This window comes from Mesocricetus auratus, unplaced genomic scaffold (genome assembly GCF_017639785.1).
Source record: "Mesocricetus auratus isolate SY011 unplaced genomic scaffold, BCM_Maur_2.0 Super-Scaffold_100011, whole genome shotgun sequence".
In the NCBI taxonomy this organism is placed as follows: Eukaryota; Metazoa; Chordata; class Mammalia; order Rodentia; family Cricetidae; genus Mesocricetus; species Mesocricetus auratus.
This window is the reverse complement of record NW_024429195.1, coordinates 57959772-57979990: the sequence shown is the minus strand read 5'-3', so window position 1 is coordinate 57979990 and position 20219 is coordinate 57959772. Positions and strand designations below refer to the sequence as shown.

Here is a 20219-nt window from a genome sequence, read left to right as displayed (position 1 = left end):
TTTGGCACTCCTCTTTCCTTAAAGCTATAGTAGAAAAGCTTAGCTAACTTTTATTTTAACCTGAATGAAAATATGCATATGTATTGAGGAAAATGGTCAGCCTCTCAACTTTATGTAAAGGTTTCTCAATTCATTTAATTTTATATTTACTTATTATCATAACTATTAGCATCAACTTAGTATCCTATATTTTAATCACATTATTTTCATCAAGGGCAAAAAATGTGTAATTTTTATAGCCTTAAGTATACAATTATATTTAATGTTAATTTTTAATAAATTTATTCATCTCTGGTGTTAGATTTATTTTTAAATAGAAGCTTCCATTTCTCATGTGTAGAGTTAGTCCCTAACTACTCCTGGCTATGATACCACATGCTATAGACTACTGACTCCTGTAATGCAAGTAAAATATGTTTTTAATTCACTTACCTTCTAGAATATAGGTCCAGTTTTTAGCTCATATTTAGATGGTTGATTGACAGCATTGTCATTTTGTTTTGTTTTTTAGTTAGGTAAAAGAACAAATCATTTGAATCTAGAATAATTTTATTGTTGGGTTCTGATAAATCTTTTCCTTTGGAAGTGTGACAGTTTTGATATGAAAGCATCTATAAAATGGGGCCCACAGAGCCTTAAGGACCTAAGACCTAATTGTTAATTATTCATGTTCTTATATTACTCATACTATTTTGAAAGACTCTATATATTTGAAAAGCTGATTTTAAATTTGAAGGCTAACGCTGAGTGTGGTGGTGCACATTTTTAATACCAGTGTTCTGGAGTCAAAGGTAGGCAGAGCCCTATGACTTTGAGGCCAGCAAGGTTTACACAGCAAGTTCCAGGCTAGTGGAGGCTACACAGCGAGAGACCATATCTCATAAAACCAAAATAAATAAATTAATCTTGAAGCGTCTCCTAAAATTAATCTGGAAGGTGAGAGACTCACAATAATCCTCTAACAAATTGTCAAATTATATATATATATACATATATAATTATATATTATATACATAATATATATATATATATATATATATATATATATATATATATATAATTTGATTTTTCGAGATAAGGTCCCTCAGCTACCTTAGCCCTGGAACTCACTCTGTAGACCAAGCTGGTCTCAAACTCTCAAGAGATCCGCCTGCCTCTGCCTCTTGAGTGATGGGATTAAAGGCGTGCACCACCACCGCCCCAGCTTCAAATACGAATCTTAATCCTCTCTCTCTCTCCCTCCCTCCCCCTCTCTCTCTTTCTCTCCTCACTTCCCAGTCTCTAGAAAGAAGTTCCTGTATGCAGCTACAATTTGGACCTTGGTCCGACAGAACTACAATTCCCAGCTGGCTGTGGACCCCCCCCCCCCCGCGGTTGCAGTGCACCCTGGGAAGGAGGTGTCCCGCTCCCCTCCCACCCAACGGCTTCGCGCGCGTGCGCGCAGAAACCCCGCAGCTCTTGTCGGGATTCCTCCGGAACTCATTTTGCACCTCAGACGTTGTGAGCCGGTGGGCTTAGAGAACAGTTCCACTTCCGGTGCTGCCGGAAGCAATTTCGCGATGGCCTCGTCTGCGGACGAGCCTGCCAAAGTGGCTGGAAAGGGGGACTCTCGCCCGCAGAAGCAGAAGCGCGAGGAGCAAGGTGAGGCAGTGTGAGAAGCGACGCCCCGACGTAGTGGAGCGCGAAGCCTCGTCTGTGTATTTCCTTGGCTGCAGACTTGGCTGCAGCCTCCTCCAGACTGAGGTGCCTGCACTTGCAATTGCTGACGGCTGGGGGTGTTGACCGCGCCGGCCACGTGTTTCTGACTCCGTGCCTCCCCCGGGGGCCGCCCCCGACGAGGAGAGCCGTTGGGGACGGAGACTTCGGAAGGCCTGGCCGCCCCAAACTTTTATCCGATTGCTAAATTACTTCATGTCACAGCCCAGTCTATAGTTTGGACTGCTAGTTTGATTTGTGATACCGGAGTTGGATTATTCTCTTGCTTTACTTATAATTTGTGTTTTACCTACCTTCAGTGTGAAAATAGATCCCCAAGAGATGTGTTTTTTGCTTTGTTTTGTTTTGAGACAGGGTTTCTCTGTATTGTTTGGAGCCTGTCCTGGAACTCGCTCTGCAGACCAGGCTGGCCTCGAACTCACAGAGATCCACCTGCCTCTGCCTCCCGAGTGCAGGGATTAAAGGCGTGCGCCACCAACGCCCGACGAGATGTGTTTAAAGTTATTTTTTTTTTAGTTGCTGCTTTTAAAAACTAAGTACGTAAAGTACAGCAGGGACTACAGACATTAGTAAAAGATCAAAACAAGGAACTGACAGACTCTTAGGAAGAGTTCACAAGTTTCCCATGTGCCAGTCACAGGGGATATTTTCCCTTCTGGTACCCGGAGTAACTGGTCTGAAAAATTCGAGTTTGCCGTTACCTCTCTTCAGCCATTATTTTCAGCACAGTGCATCGTTTTTGCCTCGGCAAAATGCAGGAACCCATATGCCTGCTGTGTCCTTAGCTTCTCTTTGGTTATTTAGCCGAGGTGATGTTTGTAGGTGTGATTTTTAGCCTTCTCTCTGTTATGTAATGCTGCCGTATGGGAAATACTTTTAAATTCTCCCTTTGTGGACATTTGGGTTCTGCCGTGGTGAAGAAGCCGAACCTCCCAATTTGGCTCACTAAGAGATGAGATTTCTCATTGTTCCAAATTTACAGTTATTATTTCAGTTTTGAAAATGTGCTGTTACACAGATAAGAAGTTGTATGTTTGGGGACTATTTGTGCTTCCTCTGTTGTGGAAACCTCTTTGGTTTCTTTTGCCTTCCAGTGCTTTGGTAGGTGGCCGTTTTCCCCTTTACTGATTGATAGCAGTTGAAGCGTTTAAATGGGACAGGGGCACACTCATAATGCACTTTACGTTGCCGGTGTTTGTACAATTGCAGTTTGCATTTTTAAAAAGAAGACATTGGAAGACGAATGGCTTAGGAGGACTAATTCTTAGTATTTTGAGCTGGAATGGAAAAGTGGAAAGCAGGTTTTCTTCACTGGGGCTGATAGCCTTTCAAACTTTGTGGTTTACAGAGTGCCAGATGAGATCGTTTAAGAACAGATTTCTGGCCCTCACCCCAGAGACTGTGATTCTGTGTCTGGATGGAGCTCAGGTAGCATTGCCCGCCAACTCCCACAGGTGTGCTGCTGCTGCAAGTTGACAGATGATATCTTTGAGTATAACAACGTGCGGCTGTTAGATTTGAGGGAGTTTGAAGGTCTGGGACAGGATGTTTTAAGAAGTGATACAGGGTTCTCCAGGGTTGTTTTCATTTAGTTATCAGTGTTCTAGGCAGTTTCAGCTTTTGTCCCTTGGAGTCCATTAGTTCTTTTGGATTGAATATCTTCTATAAAGTAGAAATAATAACAGTGATACTTCTTTTATTAACAAAATGTGTGTAGGAAGCTCTTTGGGAAACTTAAAATTGTATCACAGTGATTGTGAATTGACACTATACATCAGATTCCACTTTTAAATTTTTCACATGCACAGAGGTTCTATACCAGGAAAGTCAGATTATTAATATTAAAGCGATAAAGGGGTGTTTGAACCATAATATAGTGCAGTAAAAGTGTGTTAATTGCTGTCTACTAATACATCCCAATTAGAGTGGATACAAGGAAGAGTGCCCCTGTCCTTGAGGAACTTGTGCTGAGGCACCTGCAGTGTATTCAGATGGTCTGATATAGTATAGCGGCGATGATGATGATGTCAGGGTTGTGGTCATGATGTTGAATAACATGAAAGCCAGTGAGGAGGACTGTATGAGAAAGCTTAGTGTGCGTAGAATGTACACCAAGTGTCTGGAAGACCATTAACACATGATGTGGAATTCTGTTTTCTTCTGCAGATGAGGCAGAACTCCTCACGGTCCCTGACGGCTGGAAGGAACCAGCTTTCTCCAAAGAGGACAACCCCAGAGGACTCTTGGAGGAAAGCAGCTTTGCAACCTTGTTCCCGAAATACAGAGAGGCTTACCTGAAGGAGTGCTGGCCTTTGGTGCAGAAGGCCTTGAATGAACATGTATGCAGGCATTAACAATTCTTCTGAGGTTTTGCTCTAGCTTTTGCCTTCACTTTTAATGAAGTTTGTGTGTGCTGGTGGATTTTGGCTTCACAGATGCTGACATAGCTGACCAGCTATGTTTGGTTCCTTTGGTATTTGAAGGAGTCTAGGTAAACTGTAATCTTACAGGTCACTCATTTTTAATTTTGTACGTAATAAAACACAGAAATTCCTATGCTTTTCATAATAGAGAGGTATCTCAACTGTCTGCAATCACTTGTGGCATATAGATTTCCAAGCGCCTTTTCCAGGCAGTATTGGGGTTACCATGTACTTGAGCCAACCATGTTTCAGATTTTATTTTAAACAAGACCTAATGCAGATTTCCCTGTTTCCTGCTGACAAGTCTCTAAGGTGGTGGTGTGGAAATGTTCACTACTCACCATAATTTGGGATTCTTCTAAATGTGTCAGAAAAGAGCATTTCACTTTGCTCTGTTACAGTGTAGTTCTTGGGGCCATGGAGATAGGTCAGTTGGTAAAGTGTTTGCAGTCAAGCATTAGGACCAGAGTTCTATCCCCAGAACCAGTGTAAACAGCCAGGCGTGGGGGCAAGATCTGAGACTCATTTTGGTGATCTCCAGAAAGTGCCCAAGGAGCAAATGCAGGGTCTTGAACTCTGGCCCCTACATGTCATGTGCATGAATGTGCACACTCGCTCACATGTACACAGGTTTTTTATTAAACATCTGGGTCGCTATTGAGAGTTAGTGCTCATCTTTGCTGATGACTGTTTCTTTGTGAAGCTGTGAGCATTTGTTTTGTATTTAGTCCCTTAACCAGGTAGAAAGAAATTTGAAAGGAAAATTCATTTCTCAGTCTTGGTTCCAGCTGCTTCAGTTTCTCATCTCCTGTTAAGTATGAGTTTAATCAACTTCTCATTATTTGTATTTAACTGCCCAGCTTATTCAGAGTCGTAGTGAGAGGATTTGTTAGTTAGCTGAAGGACAGAGAGATTGGTAGGTGGTTGGGAGCGGCTCTGTTCTGATCTAAAGTTAACCCCCCTTTCCACCCTTTCCTTCTGTTTTGTAGCATGTTAAAGCAACACTGGACTTGATTGAGGGTAGCATGACTGTGTGTACGACCAAGAAGACTTTTGACCCTTACATCATCATCAGGGCCAGAGACCTAATAAAACTCTTGGCCAGGAGTGTTTCATTTGAACAGGTGTGTCTAGGGCCGGGTGTGCATGTGCCTGTGCGTGTGCACGTGTGTACAAGCACACATGTGTACAGCCAGCTTGCTGAGCTGCAGACCAGTGAAAAACTCTGCTCAATAAACAACCTGGGCTGTGCCTGAGGGAAACGGGGCTTGCTTGTTCGGCAGCCTGTACTACTGTCTCTTTCCGTCTCTGCCCCATTCTCCCCACCCTCCCTCAAGTTTTCTGTCTGTGCCTAGGGTTCATGAGCCTAGGCTTGGAAAAGAACGCTGTTGATGCATTTTTTTTTCCTCCTAAAAGGCAGTACGGATACTTCAGGATGATGTTGCATGTGACATCATTAAAATCGGTTCCCTAGTGAGAAATAAAGAGAGATTTGTTAAAAGAAGACAGCGGCTTATCGGTCCCAAAGGATCTACATTGAAGGTACTTGGCATTGGTGGTGTGTGAGCATCTCTGAACTGACTTTTCCGTGTACTGAGTTTGAATTTGCTGTTTTGATGCAGGCATTGGAACTCCTAACAAACTGTTACGTCATGGTTCAGGGGAATACAGTTTCAGCCATTGGGCCTTTCAGTGGCTTGAAGGAGGTGAGCAGGATGACCTGACATTTTCGCCAGACAAAAAAAGAAGTAATTTGGTAGTAATAGAATTGTTTGTTGGACGGTGTTTTATAATCATTGTGTATTTTTAGAAAGGTTTGTTTGATTTCTCATTTGTATATTGTATGCCACATAACTTGGGTGTCATCACTCTGGAACCAAAGGTGTTTTGGGAAACTTGACAACTGTTGAGACATTCACTTCTGAGTTAGGTCTGTGCGTCTTCACCCATCCCGCTGTAAGACTTAAAATTATAGTTCACATCTTAGTAGCTCATGTGAGAGTCCCTACTAGTGTCCCTACATGTGGGCAGTAGTATTTGGAATACTGAGCAGAAGCCTCATTCTGTAGTAACGCACGCAGCCAGTAGGGGTCAGACTCAGGAAACGTTTCTTCAAGCCTTGTGTCTTATGCTATAGTGTGGCCATACTGGTTTCTGTAACTTGTCAAATGTTTTGAGAATACCCATAGAGCATGTCTTCAAGTCCTTTTCATACAGTTCTCAGCTGGGTCTGGCTGTGCAGTTTGCCTCCATCCTGGGGCATTTTTAATAGTAATTCTGTTGGCCTTGTTCTCATAAATTGCATATTCTTTTCTAAGGAGCAATAATAAATATATCAAATATTTTACAGTTTTAAAAGTTTTTGAAAATTTTATGTAACTCAGAGTAGATCTGATAAGATATAGTTTCATTTCTATTTTACAGATTTAAAGATGAAATGAGAATATTAATTGACTCTTACATGATGTGGCAGTCCCAGGATTAGTATTATAAATAATAACTTAGTATTATTTTTACAGAACTGCCAATCAAACCTAGGTCCTTGTGCATGATAGACAAATACTCTTCTACTGAGCTGTAGCCCCTGTGCCAGGATTTGAACCCTCCCCCTTTGACTCTAAATCTAACCCTCTAAACACTACCTCTAGCATACTGGCTGTTGTGTTGTTTACTATATAGTGACAGTAATGAAACAGTTTTTGATTGTAAAGGTTGACTCTACTCAGAACAATTGGGTCATAAATATCCAGTGTAGTGATTAGTCTCTGATCCATAGGATATTGTATAGTAGGTTAGTCCTCTTCTGTCCAGTTGGTTGGAAATATTTGTAACTGCTTCATTTTTCTCTGTAAATTTCAGGTTCGAAAAGTAGTCCTTGATACCATGAAGAACATCCATCCAATTTATAACATTAAAGTGAGTATTGATTGTACATCATTGTAACTTCACAAACTGCTTTTGAAAATTAGATATTCTATAAAAAGGTAATATGCACAGAGACAGACAGAGCAAAGCTATTTTGGGTGAACTGGGGTAGAATACATCCCACCCTTTGGTGCGTGTATCACCCTTGTTAAGACTATGGGAGGAGATAGGTGTCATTTATTGTAGTGTTCTAATACATTGAAAGTAAGCCTCTCAGAACTGATTGTAGGTGATTTCAGTTGGATTCTGCCTATTTTTCCAGAAGGTTGCTTTAAAGCTTCCTTTGGGATTTAATGCTAGTATTGTAGCCCCTTTGGGGAGAGGCTTGTATGCCTATGTGTGCAGTCGCTGGGGTGGGGATGTAGCTGTAGGACCTGCGCTGTGGCGAGACTTGTGGAGATGCACTTAAACTTGAATAGGTTGAAGAGTCACTAAGATTGGGGTAAAGTGATTTTAATTTACTGACTTTTCCCTCTGCTGCCTCAGTTACTACTGAAGTGTCTTGCCCACAGGAAGCGCCCGCTAATTAAGACCTGTCTGGTACAAGGTTGAACGTTGACGAAGTGATGGCAGAGAAGTAGAGCTTCATCACCATACTTAGGGTTAATCTCCATTCTTACAGTTCCTGATGTTTGCTCAGTTGTGCCGGTTTAAAATAGCAATTGTTCCTTCTTCTGAATGCACTAGGAGCTTGTTCCTTACGTTCTAGAAGCAATGTGTTAACAAATGAATTTTAAAATTTAAATTTTTATTTGTGTGTATGTGCCTAAAGACCTTGATGATTAAACGAGAGTTGGCAAAAGATTCTGAGTTGCGATCACAGAGTTGGGAAAGATTTTTGCCGCAGTTTAAGCACAAAAATGTGAATAAACGCAAGGAACCAAAGAAGAAGAATGTTAAGAAGGAGTACACGCCATTCCCTCCTCCACAGCCAGAAAGTCAGGTTAGTGAGGGGTAAATGCCAGTGCAGACGCGACTGACCTGTTTCTGGAAATGTTTCTGAGAGTCCAGGGTGGGTGTGGGTGTGCTTGCGTCAGGACATAAGAACATGACAGTGAGGGGCGGTGTCAGGCAGCCAGTGTTGTGTTGGTAATTGTAGCCCAGGAAGTTAACATTTTTGATTGTGTACTGTGTCATTTAAGAGTCGGAACTCTCATCCATTTGTTTCTGCATTATGGATTCCTTCCGTTTTTGCCCTCTTTCTGATTCTTTCCTATACACTGATGGCCAGGATTTCCATTTCTTTCCTGCCCATCCCTTTGTCTATTAGCTACACCCTTCCAGCAAAACTCAAAAATTTAAAGTTTAGGCCAAAAAATCAAAGTGGAGAAAAGAGCTACCTTTGGATTAAAGTCACTAAAAATTGGGGTCCCCAACCTCCGCTAGGCCTGAGTGGCAATCCTTCTTTGTGTCTTCTGTGAGTTCCCTCCTATATGGGCAAATACCAGTTGGCCTCCTACAGAGCTGGAATATTTGAGGCCATCAGAAAATAATTCCTTTGACTACTGCCCGCCCATCTTTGTGCTTGGATTTGATCTATATCTCCCTGGGTCTTGTTTCATTATTTCCTTATTTGTGTCTTAAAATATTTGATATTGACTAGGTTGTTTCTGATAGGAACATAAACCATCTTCTGGCCACTGCCTTCTATTCCTTACTGTCCTGAGTTTGGAGTTTTCAGGGAAAGTCTTAAGGCCAGGGGTGGGAGGTATTATGAGAGAGTGAAGATCATAGTGAGGAAATGGAAATGCCAGGCAGGGGCACCTACTCTGGGAAGGGGAGAAAGAGACGGACAGGAAATTAGAGCGGTGCTAGAGTGCCAATGTATCATGTTGTAGACTTGTACGATTTTGTGGGAAGTCCTGAAATCAGGAATTATGCTTCTGACTTTTCTCCTCTTTCTCATGATTGCTTTAGCTTTTTAAGATCTGTGCTTGCTATGACCTTCAGGATAGCTTTCTCCCTTCTGTGAAGAGCACTAATTGCATTGACATCACAGGTTGCTGTGGATAACATGGGCATTCATCAGTACTGATTCCTCGAATCCATTAACAGGGAAGATGCTTTCATCTTTCTGCATTTTCAGTTTCTTTGATTAATGTTTCATAGTTCTCATGGTAGAGGTCTTTTATTTTCTTAAGTTTCTAGGTGTGTATGCACATGTGACTCTAATGAATAAGATTGCTCCAGTCTTGCCCGGCCTGCTGGACATGTTTCCTAGAACAGCCGTGAATGTGGCCCATTTGCAGAAGATGGGGTCGTGCTGTAATATGAAAAGACTGGACACCCTTGAATTTAGATTTGTTCCTGGGGTTTAGAAAAGTTAATGGCTGTGTGTGCTGATTTTGTATCTTTTCCCAAGTTCATGCATCTGTTTTAATAGTGTTTTGATGGAGTCCTTACATAACTAACAAATCTATAAACAGGTAATTTGATTTCATGCCCAGTTGCTGTGGCTACAACCTCTGGTGCTGTGTTGAATAAAAGCATTCAGAGTGGACATCTTTAGTTCTCGATCTTGCAGAACAGTCTTTGAGTTTTCCAGTGTGATGTTGAATCTGGGTTTTCTCTATGGCTTTTATGTTGAGTTTTATTAACTGCTTTTGCTGTATGTATTGAGATGACTATAGATTTTGTATGTCATTCTGCTTCGTTGTTAACATGTATTGATTTGTGAAGAGCCATCTTTGCAAATATTGACTGAAAAGAACATGAGCAAAGTATTTTTATGAGCTGTTGGGTTTGACTTGTTGGTCTTGCATTTTCTTGTTTTTCAGGGATATTGGTGTATGGTTTTGTTATCAGGGTAATGCTGCCTGTATAGGATGACTTTGGAAAGAATTCTTTCGTTTACTTGGAATGGCTTGAGAAGAATTCCTTCCTTCCTTCCTTCTTTCCTTCCTTCCTTCCTTCCTTCCTTCCTTCCTTCCTTCCTTCCTTCCTTCCTTCCTTCCTTCCTTCCTTCCTTCCTTCCTTCCTTCCTTCCTTCCTTCCTTCCGTATACAGTGTTCTGTCTGCATGTGTCCCTGCAGGCCAGAAGAGGGCTCCAGATGATTGTGAGCCACCATGTGGTTGCTGGGAATTGAACTCAAGACCTCTGGAAGAGCAGCCAGTGCTCTTAACCTCTGAGCCCTCTGACATTAGTTCTTAAAGTTTAAAATTCAGCAATCAAGCCATTTGGTCCTGAGCTTTTCTCTTTTGATTTCATCTCTTGTTGACAGATTTTAATATCTTCATCTTATTTTGTTAAGATAGCTGAACTTTTTTTCCTTCAAATTTTGTAATGAACATGTAGTTGTATAATAACTGCTAGTGAATTTTTTTTTTAGTGAGTACTGGTTTTAATATCCCCCTTTCCTAATTGTTTATCTGTTCTTGTCTCTTGGCTAGCATAGCTATTTGGTCATTGCCCTATTGTTCTGTGGTCTTTATTTCTGTTGTACTCTTTCTTATCCTCCCATGATTTGGGGTTTGATTTGTTGCTTTCTGAAGCCATAGTTGATGGCTCATTGGGTTGCTTATTTTAACTCTGTGAAGTTGCTATGCATTGCTCTAAGTCTCCCTCTCAGTACTGCTTCTTACAAGGCTTAACAAGTTCTTAAACATTCCTTCTGAAAAATCCATGCACTTGAGGAACTTCTAAAATGTTTGTTGCTGAATAATTATATTCTATGTTATAGGATAGTTTTTATTTTATTTCTCAGGGTTTGTTTTCAGCCTAATATGGTTTAGTATAGAAAAACTTATTTGATGAAAATGTCTTTTGTGCCTGTTGGATATAATGTTCTTTAAACATCTGTTTGAGCTACAGTGTGGGTTAACTTTTTGTTTGGATTATTTGTGCACTAATGAAACTTGGCTATTTCAGTGTCTAATGGTGTCCACCTGTAATCTCACTGCTGGAGCACTTGGCCTTTGACGGCAGTAGTGTTGACCTAGCCAACAGGCCATGCCACAGGAAGGGTTAGGTGTTAGGAACCTTAGGAGCTCTCCAACACTGAGCCTCCCCGCAGAGCTGCCCAGTCAGGAGGGAGGTGGGGACAGAACAGTGATGGTTCTCCTCTCCTTTGATGGCAGCGTGTACCTAAGAGCTGGAGTCAGTAAGTTTGACCTTTTCACCATGGACAGCTCACGGTGTGACGGTCCAGCCATAGCTGCTCTAGGGCCCCTCTGTGTGTTGGTATTGGAAGAACAGTAGCAAATACGGTAGTTTCTTCCTTTTGTCCTCTCAGTGACAGGTCAGCAAGAGTGGGTTAGAACAGCAGAACCACTTAGATGCCTGCTTCCAGTCCTAGCACTGGCTTAAAGTCACAATTTTGACCATTCCCTTGCTTTGACAGGGTTCCCTATCACAGCGCAGGTCAGGTTCTTCAGACAACTCAGTGAAGTGTCTGGGTTGGCAGAGATAGTATGCAGTGTTTGTGGTTCCGAGAGTAGTCCCTGCCTAAGACTGTGGCCCCTGGGAGATAATGTCAGACCCTTGTTACTGCCAGGCTAATGTGCAGATCTCAGGTTCTTTACCTTAGTGGCTTGAAGCTATAGTGAGGATCGCCTCCACCTGCACTAGTTTGCTGGCCGTTGTTTCATGCACATCCCTGCAGAACAGAGAAGCATTTTCTCCCCTTGCTCAGTAGCCAAGATGCTTTGGGGTATTTTGTCTCTTTAGGCCTCTGTTGTAGGCTTCTTATATTTTTATCTCTTTCTGATACCCCATGTTCTTATGCTCATTCACCCCCAAACAGGGCTATACCCCTGTTACTTTGGCTCTTTGTAGAGGGAGGGATGGGCCAGGCAACTCCATTTGGCTGACTTGTAAGCTTCTTGAAACAGCAGTGCCTCCCTGGACTTGTCCTCTACCCTTCTGCGACTGTGAGCAGCTTATTTTATCTGACCTCTGGGTCGGTCAGTGTCCTCATTCCTCTATGAGGTAATGATACCAGTGTAAGGAACCGTTAATGAGGGTGGATTATAAGAATTAAGACAGTGACTTTGTTTGGGTCCACCCTCTTCCCTTTTTGAGACAGGATCTAGTCCTTCTTACCTTAGCGTCTCTGGGTGCTAAGACCAAAGGCATGCACAGCCACCCCTGGCTCATATCCTGTTGCTGCTCTTTCGTGGCATAGCTTCCATCCTAAGTCACGTTCAACCTTCCTGGAGTCTCAAGTCCTACCCACCCACCCCCTTCCAAAGTCATGTAATTCCTTTCACTTTTCTGAAGCCCTGACTTTTGGTGCTGCCTGAATTCACGAGTTTTGTGTTTCATGAACAGTGCCTTCTGTCCTAGTTCCATGTTTGTATTAGTGTCAGCTTATACTTCCTTCATATGTGACCTGGCACACCATGACTTATTAGGAAATCCCCTTCACGTGCATTATTTCTGATCTAACAGTAAATACTGTTTCTAATAGATTGACAAGGAGTTGGCTAGTGGTGAATACTTTCTGAAGGCCAATCAGAAGAAGCGGCAGAAAATGGAAGCGATCAAGGTAAGGCCCGTAAGATTACTCACAACATTCGCAGCAGGTTTGATACCGCTCGTGCTCACTAAGGCTTTTCTCACTGGCCTAGGCCAAGCAAGCAGAAGCTCTTACGAAGAGGCAAGAAGAAAGAAACAAGGCATTCATTCCACCTAAAGAAAAGCCAGCCGTGAAGCCAAAGCCAGGCAAGTAACCCTGAGTGCACGTCTGTCTCACACTAAGAAACAACATTGGTTTCATCAGCTCACAGACCTAGGCAAAAGTGACGAGTAATCAAAATGGTTATAATCTAGGGTGGCTTCAGGGTCCTGCCTCACAGCCTCTGCTGGGGTTAGATTCTCTGTAGAAAAGATGTAAACCCAGAGCTATCTGTTGCCTCTGAAGACAGAGCTGAGACACCTGACTACAGCTGCCACGCCTCAGAGGCCTTTCCCAGCTGTGGCTTAGAAGCTCGTTTCTGTGTTAGCTCATACTTCATCTTAACAGGAAAGTCTTCCTATGGTGTCTGGCCTCGTTCTGATGCATCCTCTCCCATCTTTGCCTCTGGGTGACACTTGTCAGAGCAACCCTCCAAAGGCAACATTGACTCATGGGGGTGGGGGTTAAGGAGTAAGCTACACTAATGTAGTTGCCTCAGAGTGGAGGTTAAAAATGTACCTCCAGTGTCCAGACTATTTGAATGGTGCATTTTATCTTTGGATTCTTTCATGGCTTGAAAACTGTACCTTTATAAGAAAAAGTTACATCCTTTTAAAATTTTCTGTATTTAGTTCAGCCTTTTGACAGTTTGGCCTGTTAAGAGCACCACATGCTCTCACATAAAATCGTGGTAAATAAGTCTAGTTAGGACTATACCTAATACTTTCCATGGAATGAAATTTTAAATTCTGTGAAGTGTAGAAAATTGGCCTCTTAGTGAATACTCATAAAGGAATGGACTAATTGAATATACTACCATGCTATTTCTATCGAAAACTTTCAAAAAAAAAAAACTAACTACAATTGCTCCACTGCATGTTCTTTATTTTGTCTTTCTCTCCTGCTGTTCTGTTTCTCTCCAAATCTTTTTCTTCCCCAGTTCTTGGGGATACAGGTATATATACTGTTTGGAACAGTAATTCCTTTGTTGAGTTTCTCAGGGTCAGCAAGTCAAAGAAGATTTATTCACAGAGCAATAAACTAAAACTGCTAGGAGAAACTTTTAGCATCAGTTACTAGGGCTGTCGGTCAAAGAGTGTGTCTGTTTAATTTGCACAAGAAAGAAAACCTGGTGCCTTCGGGTGCCTTGGTTCCGTGGTGGCACAGGCCTTCAGGAAAGTTTACTTTTCCCTGAGGATGAGCAAATGGGCTGACTGCCTTTGTCTTTATCTTCTCAGGGGAAACAGGAAGGAGCAGTAAAGTCTGAGCTAAAATCTTGAGTTAATACAAGTTTGAGAAATCTTTTAGTGCTGGCTTAGTTTAGGTTATTGATTCTCTATCTGCCAGTGAGGCAAAGCCAGGGCATGCTTATGTTCTTCTATCCATCTGGGCAGCTATGAATCAACTTGGGACATGTAGTAATTCTATGTCCTTGGATATCTGGGAATATCTTAGATGGAATACTTTTGCCTGGGTCCAAAACACTGACCAAATGCCTGTCAATAAAGGTAATTGCAGGAAGGCAGATCTCTGCAGGTGCAATGGAGACAGAAACAAGGACCTGATAGTGGGAAACAGGTGTTTACATATAGCTGAGGAATGTAATCAGTAAAACTCCAAATGCATGGGAGATATGTGTTCCTAGTAAATGATCTGATGGTGCTGAACTGTGGGGAGTAAAATCCCAAGTTTGTAACAGAAAGGAATCTACAGCAAGAAACAACCAGTTCACTCACGAGATTATAATGCCAGGTACAGCTTTTTGTACTGGTTTTATCCATCAGAAAAATCCTTAATTCTTCTAAGTTACCTTGTGATGCGAAGGCTGTATAATTACTGTTTGAACTTGTGGCATATTTCATCTGTATAATTTGTTTAAAGTTCTCTTTTAAATTGTTAAGCATATAATTTGAAATTTGCATATTTGTAAAATTTTGCAGCATCTACTGAAACGAAGATTGATGTGGCAGCTATCAAGGAAAAGGTTAAGAAAGCAAAGACCAAGAAACTGGGTGCTCTTACAGCAGAGGAGGTTAAGCTTAAGATGGAGGCCAACGAAAAGAAACAGAAGAGAAAAAAGTAACATTGGGAAACATCTGGAACTGAACTTTGAAGGTGTTTCCTTTTGTGAAGGATTTTGAGATGGCTTTATATATAGCTGCCTCACCTGGAAGTCGTCATGCTCAGAAGCTCATGGCCAAATCCTTTGTAAATATGTTTGTATGTTTGTACGTACTCTCAAGTTCAAGTGAGATGGTGGTAGATACCTTCGTGTACATTACACATCATTTTAGGAATACCTCTTTTATAATTTTGGGAAGAGATTGATTATTCATCAAATCCACTGATGTCATTGGTTCGTCTTTATAAACATACCCAAAGCGTTTGGTTTTGAGGGAAATAATGCAAATTTTCCAGTACGAATGGCAACTATTTATGTAAATTTTTTCCAGGATAAAACAACCCACAAACAGAAAAATCAAGACTCTAAATCAAATTAAGGAAATGGTACCGAGCCGGGCATTGGTGGCGCACGCCTTTAATCCCAGCACTTGGGAGGCAGAGGCAGGCGGATCTCTGTGAGTTCGAGGCCAGCCTGGTCTACAAGAGCTAGTTCCAGGACAGCCTCCAAAGCCACAGAGAAACCCTGTCTCGAAAAACCAAAAAAAAAAAAAAAAAAAAAAAACGGAAATGGTACCAGGAAAATGTCTATAGGTGTCTAACCTGCAGTGCCCACTGAGGCCAGAAGAGGGCATTGGATCCCCTGGAACTGGCGTTACAGGTGGTTGTGAGATATCATGTGGGTGCTGGGACTCAAACTCTGAGCCAAGAGGGCAAATAGGACTATGTAGAGTTATCAGAGATGTATTTTGCAGATCTGGACCCTAGGGGGTATTTTTCTTGCTTGAAAGCCTATCTGTGGCAACCTAGACAGTCCTTATCCATAACGTAGAAGGAAGAGTTTACTCTCTGTAGATTTAGAGAACTAAGCATTTCTAAGGCTTCATTGAAACATTTTTCTCAAACATTTTACAATAGCCACTTATTCATAAGTTGCACCTCCCCCCTCCCCAACGATGGCATTAGTCCAAAAGAACTAAATTAGGGTATTTGTGCTTTACCAAAATGGTAACTATAACAGACAGTATCAGAAGGACTGCCTTAACAATGAGAAAGAGAGATGTGTATCTGTTACGTAGATAGGTGGGTCTTCCTGGATAGTCACCAGAGTAGTAACCTGTGAAACAAACAGAGTGCTCTTAGAGTTTCTCAGGATGTGCTGACCCAGGCCCCAACCCCAGTCCACACAGGGTCCAGTCAAACGGTTTAGGTTTGCATACATACGTGAGACACGATCTCTTTGTGGGTTAACTGTAAAACCAAAAGTAAAAGATTATTTTTAATTATATCCTTATAACCATGAACTTGACTTGGCTTTATTTAATACCGTGATTGTAGAGGTTTAAAAGAAAATGGCCCCAAAGGGAGTGGCATGGTTAAGGAGTGGGCTTTGAGGTCTCCTGTGCTGAAGCTATTCTCAGTGTCAGAGACCATTTCCTGTGGCCTTCTGATCAAGATGTGGCCAGCACCATGTCTGCTGCGTGCCACCATGCTAATAGAAGACTACTGAATCTCTGAAACTGTAAGTGAGCGGCCCCAGGTAAATGCTTTTCTTATAGAGTTGCCATGATCATGGTGTCTTCACAACAGTAGAAACCCTAACTAAGACATTAGTTTTCAAAGGTCAATCAAGTTTTTTGCTATTAACTGTCAACTTAGTTTTCCAGTCTTTATATAAACTTAATATGTGAATTTTTGTACTCTACCAGTTAATGGATGAATCTTCTGTTGAGCTATGGTTGAAACTGAAGGTTAAAATATAATGATTTGGTTTGTTTTTTTTTTGAAGATTTTATTTATTTACTATGAATACAACATCTTGCTTCATGTGTGTCTGCACACCAGAAGAGGGCACCAGATCTCACTATGGATGGTTGTGAGCCACCATGTGGTTGCTGAGAATTGAACTCAGGAACTCTGGAAGAGCAGTCAGTGCTCTTAACCTCTGAGCCATCTCTCCAGCCCTAATGATTTGTTTTAAACAACACAAAGTATTTCCTAAGCTCCTCCCCTAAGAAGAAAGGAAGATACTGGTTATGATATGAACAAGAAGGCAGCAGTCTCCCGTCTAGTGTGGTGGGTCATCTGACTTCTCAAAAGCCCTAATTATGTACACCTCTGTCTCCAAGCCACAGATTTTGATACTCAGCACTGGGGAAGAAAAGTGCCCCAACTGCATATACATGACCACTACTGAATGCCTGTGAGGGAGTCAGCGGGGACTCGTGATCATCTCTAGTCAGCAAACCCAAACTGTCTCGACAGTTATGCCCATGAATTTGCAGCATGCTTTTTCTAGTTTTTCTCCTGTGTGCATCTGCAGTCAATCTACATTCAGCTACAGAAACCAATGGACATCCACGTACTAGCTAAAGCCACCTTATGTGCCATGGGTATGTCCAGGCGTCTGCGCAGTAGTTTATCATTCACTGTGCACACAGCATTAGGCAAAACAGTAGACGATGGTGGAATCTTACTTCGTTAGCTAATACTATACTTTGTCAGTTGGGTTCAGTTAAATAAAAGCTTTGATCTTACAATCCTCAACCTTACAATAAAAGGTAGGATGGTCTTTTTTTCATGTGGAAACACTATTATTCAGCATTGGTACAGGAGAAGTGGAATGCTTTCTAGCAGGCCAACGTTTATATTTTAAAAAGTGTATAAGTTGAGCTTTGTACATAGAAAAAAGTTAGTAGTCATCTAAAGTAAATGATCTTGTATGTACCATGTAAGTGTGTGTCTTTCTCACTAGAGTCCAGGGGTTTTCCTTATTGGACTACACAGCCTTCGTCTCAGTTTTACCAAGTGTAGATACCATCTCAAGTTAGAGCTCTAAAGGTTCTAACACAGTAGCAGTTTTGTATCGTGGCAGATATTGACAGTTCATTGAATGCTTTCACTTGCTCTAGGAGGTGCTAGTATTGTATGTTTTACTGTTGAGGAATAGGTACAGAGCGATAGCCAGGATCTCAGAACTGTACATGCATTAGACTGGCACTTTAGCACCTTGGTTCTGAGAAGAAATAACTGCACATGGTGCATATTACTGGGTTTCCTGATGAGGCTGCTATGTAGGAGTAAAAAAAAAAAAATACTGCATTGGGAGAAAAATGGGTCACACCGATTTCCTATCTAAAAATGTTTAAATGGGGGCAGGCAGTTTACTGGAAGTTAAGTCTGGAAGGGGCCTTGGGAATTGTGTATACAACACCCTTCCTACCAGGTTTCATACAGTGAAGCTTGGACGACGAACCATGGGATTGCCATAGCTGCAGTAGCTCAGGTTCCCTTCATACCACAGGAAAACATATCTTAAAGGACACTTGTGCAGGCTTATGTTTGGTCCTAGAACAGTAAGCTATTGGTTTGTCGCAGCTCTCTAGAAAATAGCCACCAGGATAACACAAATGCTTCTACCTTAATTCTATGGAAAGTTTTTGTTATACTTACTGCAGAGATTGTTAAGACACCTGTCATCTTTTGGGCAGTCACTGCAAGTGGGTCCTTGATTGTATGGCCATGTTGGGTAATTCCCTCTGTGAAAACAGAAGACTGTTGTTAGAGGCCCCTGCACAGTTGTGCTTTCCTCTGAGTGCTTGACCAAGTCCAGAATTAACAAGATGGATAAAGATTCAGGAGGCTAATAAAATGCACAGGATGGAAAAGGAAGGTTCGAATATTTGTAGGGTTCGTGTTACGTCCTTGGGTCTGAACTTTGTCTAATTTATATCCTCTCATCTAACTATGATCACTCTGAGAATGAATTATTTCTGTTTTTGTGTAGCAGGTAAGGAAACTGAAGATCTGGGAGATAAATAAAGATCTCAGTTTATGTATGAATCAAGAAGAAATCTAGAAATGTCTTACGTTGGGCTTTTTCTACTTAACCCCTAGCCTATGTGATTACTTCCATTCAAACACTGCCTATTCTAGAAAAGCAATTACACTATATTTTCAGTGTGCCAGGTCACCATAGTTTTTACTAGATACATTATTGGGCTGGGGTAGTGACCTCCAAAAGAAAAAGATGGGCAAATTAGAAACAGTTCATTTGCATATAGGCAAAGTAATATGAATAGTAACTGATAGTTACTGTGTAATAAAAGATCTAAAGGATGGGGAAAGCTCAGTAAAGTGCCTGCCATGCAAAGACCTCACTGTTCATTCCTTAACTCCTAAGAACAGTGCTTGGAGTTCTAGCTTTGGGGAGTCAGGCTGGTGGGTCCCTGGCACCCACGGGCTGGCCAGCCTAGCCTCATGGGTGAACTCCAGGTCCCAGTGAGTAATATCTCAAAAACAAGGGTGTGTGTGTTGTATGTAGGGGATGGGGATGAGGGCTGGAGAGATCGCTCAGTGATTATGGGCCCCTGCTTTCAGAGGACTTGGGCTTAGTTCTTAGCACCCACATGGTGGCTCGCAAAACAATCCATGACTCCTGACCTTGGGCTCCAAGGGATTTGACAACCCTCTTCTGACCTCTGAAGGTACCAGGCACATACGTGATACACATATAAACTTGCAAGTATAACACTTTTACACGTGAACAAATCAAAAAAATCCATGCATGCCAACACATACATGTGACCTGCACACATGTGCATCTATACTCCACAAAATAAGATCTGAGGAGGGGGGGGTCAAGTAATTATAGTCAGTTTCAAAATCGGGTGGAGCATTAACTACTTAGAGAATATGTTATAAGAACATCCACTGTTCTCAAAGATAAAAGTACTGATAATACAGAAATCAGTTATGGCTAAAACGACAATGGTCTTTTCCTAATGAAAGGAAATGTTATTTTCAGTGGAGGTTCATGGAAAGCAAAGATGTAATTTTCCTAATTGAAGTTCATAGATGTCTCCTTCACCAGGAACACCACCCCCCATTAATAAATCCTTATTTAGAACCACAGCTGTATTTAATTCCCAGCCCTCTATACATATATGTATGTATCTTCTAATCTCATTTGATTTCAAGTTAAATTAGGTTGCTTCAGAAATTCACTTTTTGGGGGTCAAGACTGGGAAATATGGTACATTAATAGAGCATTTGCCTAGTATGAATGAAACCTTAAATTCAATCTCCTCAATACTGCAAAAATAATAATTATCCTCAAACTATATCATAGAAAATAGCACAGTCACTGGGGTATCTTTCACTGGTAAAGAGCATAGCACTCAGTAAGTGGTTTCAGTTGTAGAATAATTTTGATGAAATCACTATTCTTACCTTTTTAATTATGCATCCCAAACTAAAAGAGGGGGAAAATTCATCTTGGAGAGAACACAAGACTAGAACTGGATTTGTTTGGGTGGGTGTGATTAAGACAAAGAGACTAACATATCCTCACTTGTGACAAAGTATTTTTGTAACTGTCCTAGAAGTCTGAGTATGAATAAAGCCCCTCCCCCCTTTG

The 20219-nt window shown here is 41.6% G+C and overlaps 2 protein-coding genes across 7 annotated transcripts in view; one reads left to right on the top strand and one right to left on the bottom strand.

Moving 5' to 3' along the window:
- Positions 1-1477: 1477 nt before the first annotated feature.
- Krr1 (KRR1 small subunit processome component homolog) lies at positions 1478-17527 on the top strand. Its single transcript, XM_040754887.1, has 10 exons — positions 1478-1641; positions 3883-4055; positions 5129-5263; positions 5556-5681; positions 5762-5845; positions 6999-7055; positions 7837-8007; positions 12473-12550; positions 12633-12726; positions 14620-17527. Exons 1-10 carry the CDS (start codon positions 1560-1562, stop codon positions 14760-14762), a joined length of 1143 nt encoding a protein of 380 aa, XP_040610821.1. The 5' UTR covers positions 1478-1559; the 3' UTR covers positions 14763-17527.
- Positions 15657-20219, bottom strand: part of Glipr1 (GLI pathogenesis related 1) — a 28968-nt gene continuing 24405 nt past the window's right edge. For 5 of the 6 annotated variants that reach the window (XM_040754889.1, XM_040754893.1, XM_040754891.1 and 2 more), the window contains 2 exons: positions 18254-18339; positions 15657-16051 (listed from right to left, as the gene is read on the bottom strand). In XM_040754889.1, coding sequence (XP_040610823.1) covers positions 15828-16051; positions 18254-18339 — 310 coding nt within the window. In that variant the 3' untranslated portion in view covers positions 15657-15827. The remainder of the gene's footprint in view (positions 16052-18253; positions 18340-20219) is intronic. The other variant, XM_040754894.1, reaches the window with a different exon arrangement.

Excerpts from the sequence above, each read along its gene's own strand:
- Krr1 (XM_040754887.1), top strand. The coding sequence starts at position 1,560 with ATGGCCTCGTCTGCGGACGAGCCTGCCAAAGTGGCTGGAAAGGGGGAC. Across the intron at positions 4,056-5,128 it reads AGAAGGCCTTGAATGAACAT|CATGTTAAAGCAACACTGGA; the intron begins GTATGCAGGCAT and ends TCTGTTTTGTAG. Across the intron at positions 8,008-12,472 it reads CTCCACAGCCAGAAAGTCAG|ATTGACAAGGAGTTGGCTAG; the intron begins GTTAGTGAGGGG and ends TGTTTCTAATAG.